At 36.9% G+C, this 7,114-nt stretch overlaps 1 protein-coding gene across 1 annotated transcript; it reads left to right on the top strand.

Annotated features, from left to right (window-relative positions):
- The first annotated feature begins 271 nt into the window (after positions 1–271).
- On the top strand, positions 272–1,057 carry LOC116467548 (elongation factor 1-beta). The gene has a single exon (XM_032151295.3). It carries the CDS (start codon positions 318–320, stop codon positions 993–995), a length of 678 nt encoding a protein of 225 aa, XP_032007186.1. The 5' UTR covers positions 272–317; the 3' UTR covers positions 996–1,057.
- Positions 1,058–7,114: the final 6,057 nt, after the last annotated feature.

Here is a 7,114-nt window from a genome sequence, read left to right as displayed (position 1 = left end):
GCAGTGGCACGATCTCGGCTCACTGCAACTTCCACTTCCTGGGCTCAAGCAATTCTCCTGCCTCAGCCTCCCGAGTAGATGGGATTACAGGTGTATGCCATCATGCCTGGTTAATATTCTTTATATAAAATTTTTACACAAAGACTCATTAAATTGGCAAAATGTTTGCAATTCACAAATGTTTGCAATTCACAAAATGTTTGCAATTCACACAATAGAAAATTTTTCTTAATCCATAAATACTCTTGTAAATTAAAAGGAAAAAAATTCGGCCCTCTCTTTCTGCTGCTCCCCAGCTCTCGGATACAGCCGACACCATGGGTTTTGGAGACCTGAAAAGCCCCACCGGCCTCCAGGTGCTCACTGATTACCTGGCGGACAAGAGCTACATCGAGGGGTATGTGCCATCACAAGCAGATGTGGCAGTATTTGAAGCCGTGTCCGGCCCACCGCCTGCCGACTTGTGTCATGCCCTACGTTGGTATAATCACATCAAGTCTTACAAAAAGGAAAAGGCCAGCCTGCCAGGAGTGAAGAAAGCTTTGGGCAAGTATGGTCCTGCTGATGTGGAAGACACTACAGGAAGTGGAGCTACAGATAGTAAAGATGATGATGACATTGATCTCTTTGGATCTGATGATGAGGAGGAAAGTGAAGAAGCAAAGAGGCTAAGGGAAGAACGTCTTGCACAATATGAATCAAAGAAAGCCAAAAAACCTGCACTTGTTGCCAAGTCTTCCATCTTACTAGATGTGAAACCTTGGGATGATGAGACAGATATGGTGAAATTAGAGGAGTGCGTCAGAAGCACTGAAGCAGACGGCTTGGTCTGGGGCTCATCTAAACTAGTTCCAGTGGGATACGGAATTAAGAAACTTCAAATACAGTGTGTAGTTGAAGATGACAAAGTTGGAACAGATATGCTGGAGGAGCAGATCACTGCTTTTGAGGACTATGTGCAGTCCATGGATGTGGCTGCTTTCAACAAGATCTAAAATCCATCCTGGATCATGGCATTTAAATAAAAGCTTGAAAGATTAAAAAAGAAAAAAAAAGGAAAAAAATTCACCACCAAAAAAAAGCAGAGTGCATTTTATAAAGAAGAAAATACAAAAGTTTTTAAAAGTATACATTGCTGGTGAGAATATGCCATTTTAAAACTGCTATGAAAAGCAATTTGTCAAAAACTACCAATATATAAGTGGACATACTTTGTCAGTCAGCAAGTCACTTTCTCAGGAATTTATCCTACATATTTGTAAAATATTGTATACCTAAGGACATTCGTTACAGCCACCATGTGCTATGGTAAAACTGCATATGTGCTTAAAATATTAAGCAAGTTAAATAAATTATGCTATGTCCATACAATGAAATTCTTCACAATTTAATATAGAATATAACATTTCCAGATGTAATGTTAAATTGAAAATTAAATGATCTATTATGTCTCTTTGTATGGAAAAGCATACATGGTGCTTGGAGTGCATAGGAAACATCTGGAAAGACACCCAAAAATGGATGCATCTAGAGATGCTAGTTGGGCAGCAGGAAGGGAGACAAATATGTATAGTATTTCTTTTTGTACTTGTAAAACATTCATGTAGTCCATGTGTAACCTTTCAGATAATAAATAAATTAAACATTCAAAGTCACCAAATATTTTGAAGCAATCAACACCAAAATATTAATATTGTATGGATCAAAGAATAATAGAATAATAAAAACTATAAAATTCTTCGAATCAAATGCTAATAAAACAATATCTTTATATTTATTTATTTATTTAAAGTTTATGGGTTACAAGAGTAGTTTTGTTACATGGATATATTGTGTAGTGGAGAAATCTGGGCTTTTCCTATTCCCATCACCCAAATAGCGAACACTGTATCCAATAGGTATTAATAATTTCTCATCCTTCACCCCGTCTCCCACCCTATCACTGTTTGGAGCCTCCAATGTCTATGAATCCACTCTGAATGTCCGTGGGTACACATTGTTTAGCAGCCATTTATAAGTGAGAACATGAAGTATTTGACTTTCTGAATTATTTCACTTAAGATAATGACCTCCAGTCCCATCCATGTTAGCAGAGCAACTTTATATAAAATGTGGTTACATTCAGCTAAAACTGGAAATAAATGAAAATTATGGCCTTAAATTGTATTACAAAACAAGAGACATAAAGGTAATTAAGCTATATTTAGCTAAAGAGGAAGAGAAAAATATAGTAAACTCAAATAAAATGAGTGAGAACATGAAATTAAAAAATAAATATAAGTAAAACAAATAATCAAAAAAACCTCAAATCATCAGCAAAACAAAAAGCGGTTACAAATTCAAAATCCTAGTAATACAGACAATGAATGGAAAATATGGCAAGAACACACACAAAAAGGATTTTATCTTCTGAGAAAAAAAGTGAGTAAAATTACATGATCTTTTATCCCTTGCTTTCTAATTTTTAAAAAGAAAAAATAACAATCTTAAGCCAACACTTCTTGAAAATGAAAACCGTAGGAATATTACCTAACTTATTTCACAAGTCTTGCAACATTAAAGAGAGCAAAAGTTCTGCCTAAAAATATTAGCTACATTTAATTCAGAAGCATATTTTTAAACAACATACCCTGGCCGGGAGCGGTGACTCACGCCTATAATCCCAGCACTTTGGAAGCCCAAGGCGTGTGGATCACCTGAGGTCAGGAGTTTGAGACTAGTTTGGCCAACATGTGCAACCCCATCTCTACTAAAACTACAAAAAGTTACCCGAGCGTTTTGGCGGATGCCTGTAATCCATGCCTGTAATCCCAGCTACTCAAGAGGCTGAGGCAGAAGAATCACTTGAACCTGGGAGGTGGAGGTTGCAGTGAGCCAAGATTGCACCATTGCACTCCAGCCTGGGTGACAGAGTGAGACATCGTCTAAAAAAAAAAAAAAAAAAACAAAAAACACCCTAACCGGGTAGTGATAAGCTAGATGTACTAGATGGACAAGGTTATTTCATTCTAGAAAATTGAATAATATGATATATGCTCTCAATACCTTTAAAAGGTGACCATCTTAATATATGCAAATATGTTTTATAAAATGTAAATATTCACTATAAAGCAGTTGACTAGAACTGGACATGATAGTCATTAACCTGACAATGGTGTGGGCCAAAAAAAAAAAAAAGAAAATTAAAAAGTAATTTCTGTTGCATTCTTTGACAGGAAAAAAAAAATAATACCACCATTCAACATTATACCAGACAACTTAGCCAACTGAATAATACATTAAAAAGAATACAAAAAGTTTGAGATAAAATGAGAAAAATCACCATTAAATGATATGATTGTCTGCATTAAAAACTCAAGACAATCAGTTAATTAAAACTGGTTAGGTTTAACAGACCAACTATATTTTAAAATGGTGGAAACTTTCAGCAACAATAATCAAATTAAAAATATGGTAGAAAAATAATTCCATTCAAAAAGAAAAAAAAGACAGAAAAAATAAAAGTACTGGGAAAGTAAACCTCTTCAAATGTATAATAAAATACCATCGGTAAAAATTCACAAACTTTTACTAAAGGGCATTGATAAGAAAAATGCAAATATAGATACACTCTGAAATATGTGACAATTTCTTGAGAAAATATACAAATCCTCAAATACATATATAAAATGCAAATTTTTCACAAATAATGGTGGCAGAGAAGTTCATTTGATATTTCTGGTGGTCTAGTTATAGCTACAATCTAAATGTTTATAATTTGGTTTTATGTTAAACGTCCAAAGTCGATGAAATTTTCATCTCTTCTTCCATCAAAATAAGGTACTATCATAGGGTGTCCCAGGAAGAACAACAAAACCAACACCAAGCAAGTTTGCACCGAAGGCCACTACCACTTATTCTCACCCTTACTGGCCCCCAAAAGTCACAAGCCCTATAGAAGAGCTTCCATTTCCTAAATGTAGTTCTGCTTCTTGATACCGGAGCCTCCTCAAGAACAAGAAAGAGCACATTACTGATGCAGATAAAGCCAACTTAAAAATATTGTAGTGTAGGAAAAGTCAAAGTGGGCCTCACTCTGTGTGTAAGTTCTTGGATGTACTGTTGGTGAAAAGGGGACCCATGCCACTGGGCACTGATGAGCATCTGCAAACTATAAGAACAGCTTTTGTTGCCCTTGTCACCTCAAACCTTTTTGGGGGAAACTAGGGCTATAAGTAAATAGTTGATTTAGTACAATAAATAACTCAAATTCTGCCTCTCAAATGTATTTTATTCCTCGGAATGTAAGAGCATAGCTGATAACATGGGAGCATATTCAGGAGTTTTGTTAGGGGCTGCCATGACAAAATTCCACAGACTGGGTGGTTTAAACAACGGACATTTATTTCTTGCAGTTTGTGGGGGCTGGAAATCAGGGTGCCAGGTTTTGGTTAGTTCTCTCCTCCTTCCCCCTGAGGTAACTATTTTTTCAGTGCATGTGCACTGAGAAGACAGTGAGCTCTCTGCTGGCTCTTACTATCAACACACTAATCCCATCTTGAGGTGCTCATGTTCATGACCTCATCTAGCCCCAATTACCTTCCAAAGGCCCATCTCCAACTGCAGTCACACTGGGGGTTTACAGCTTCAGCATATGAATTTGGGGGTAACACAAACATTCAGTTGATAGCATGGAGCATGTTGCTTTAAACATCAAATTGGCAGATCCCTGTGCACAAAAGCTAATCAATATATTGGACCCTTCAATTAAAATTTCTGTTCTAAGGATTTCTCAAAAGCACACAACTTTACTACAATAAACCTGCCTCAAAGCTTAGACTCATTTAGATCTTTCAAACATTGTTTATTAAAGACAAAAACCACTAACTTGGTCCTTCATGATCAATAGCAGGCAATTCCCCATCATCACTGCTCATATTATTGTATGTTCTTCTTTAGCTAAAACATGACACAATAGTAAGTTTTATACTTTATTCCAGAATTATCCTGGTGTTTTTATTTCTATGGCCTTAATATTTAGAAAACACAAATGTTTAAAGAAAATTCACAAATAAATAAAACTGCATACCAAGTAAAGGATTTTTCAGGTCAATATATTACCCTTCTGAGACATATCTAGGTAACCTTCTAATCTAGGTCCATTCCATAACATCATGACCAGAAGTCCAAAAGCTGCCATTTGTTCATGCCATCTCCTATCTCAATTTAAAGACAAAAATTAAATGAGTATGATACATTTCAATAGGTAAGAAATCTCTTCCTCCTTTACAAAGGTATTCTTCCTTTTTTATAACCAACCAAAAGGTTGAGAACTCCCTATTCATTCAGTCTTCTCTACCCAGCCTGACACGGTTTGGCTCTGTGTCCCAAACCAAATTTCATCTTGAATAGTAATAATCCCCACATGTCAAGGGTGGGACCAAGTGGAGATAATTGAATCATGGGGGCAGTTTCCCCATACTGTTCTGGTGATAGTGAGTGAGTTCTCACAAGATCTGAGCCCTGTGCTCAGCACTCGTTCTCTCTCCTGTTGCCATGTGAAGAGGTGCCTTCTACCATAATTGTAAGTTAACTGAGGCCTTCCCAGCCATGCAGAATCTTGAGTCAATTAAACTTCTTTTCTTTCAGGGTATTTATTCATAACAGCATGAGAACAGACTAATATATGGCCTTTCTGAGCTGTGCTGGATGTTTGTGTTGACAGCTTCAACAGAGACGCTTGTTTTACAGTTATTCTCCAACAGTCATATTTTCTCCAGGCTGAGTCATCTCCACTCTTTATTTATTCCCTGGCTGCGTCTGAAATTTGAATTTTGTCATTCTGCTTTCCAAAGGCAACAGATTGGGAGAACTCCAGAGTGTTAGATAATGGAACACAGGCTGCTAGTCTTTGATAAAAGACTATAATCCTAGAGAACATGGTGCCAGACTTTTTTTATTCTTTCATTTTAAATCTAAGGAAGAATGGCTTAACACACTTAACTGATCAAAGCATATAAACATACTTTTGGAATCATATTGCTTGAGTGATAAATACCATAATTTAACCTTTATTTTGGAACATGTGGTAATGAAGTCCATTTCCTTCTTTCCTATAATTTTGTTCACTCCGAGAGTCACACGATCTCCACCCTGCCATCTATCCTTTTCTGTTGACAGGAAGAATAGTGATTATTCAGGTGGGTGTGTGATTAAGGTGGCGTGACACTGAAAACTGAACGTTCACACTAGCAGTTAGCCCTCCACCTTCCTTCAAAATTCAGTGTTTGCATCCAAGTATTATGAACATATAGTCCAATTTTAAAAGAGAAAAGAAGTGGAAACACCCCAAAGTCATGATTCCACATAAAACCGAGACTCTAAAATCACTAATCTGAATACCACAGAGAAGTTCTTTAGCACAAAGACTATCTGTTGAATCCTGGTTTATAGACCTGAATTATATCTAATCTTCAAGACCTTTCTTCCAGTGGATGCAGAAATAAAAGCAGACTAGGGAAAATCTTAGGCTAAGGCCATTTTTGTTCTATTTCTGGTCTTACCCCATTTCCACTCTGCTCTTTGCAAAGCACCTCGAAATCTGAAATAAATTCCCGTTCCATATTATATACCAACTACACGAACTTGAAGAAAATAGCACACAAAGAAAGCAATTCGGCATCTATTATGTTCCATGTATATAACTTATCTCCTCTAGAAAAGGACCAAATTCCTTCTTCTGTTGCCTGTCTGTGGATTAGAGAACTCTATTTTGTCCTTTGACCTCTGTCAGAGCATTTCTTCCCTTGAGGCCAAGAACACAATGGCTACGGTGTGGCATTTTAGCAACATATAAAGCAGGGATTCTCAAGGGTGGCTTCTGGCCCTGCAGAAAGTAGCAGCTTCAATCTTTGGATTTAATTCATTTAGTCTCCCACTGTAAAGTGAGGGTGGAGGACAGTTGAGCTGTGAGACTTCTGCTGTGCTTGTGTTGATCACATTACACAGGCATAGAGGCTGCTATCCTGTGGTTAGGGTGTGATGTGTGATAAACACATCTTTTCATCCAACAGCTTTTAAAGCTTAAACCCAATTAACTTCTCCATATAGGAGAAACGTCATTCCAGAAGAGTTC

Source organism: Hylobates moloch, unplaced genomic scaffold (genome assembly GCF_009828535.3).
Source record: "Hylobates moloch isolate HMO894 unplaced genomic scaffold, HMol_V3 SCAFFOLD_4, whole genome shotgun sequence".
NCBI lineage: Eukaryota > Metazoa > Chordata > Mammalia > Primates > Hylobatidae > Hylobates > Hylobates moloch.
Note: the sequence above shows the minus strand (reverse complement) of the source record. Positions and strands in the feature narration are given on the sequence as shown.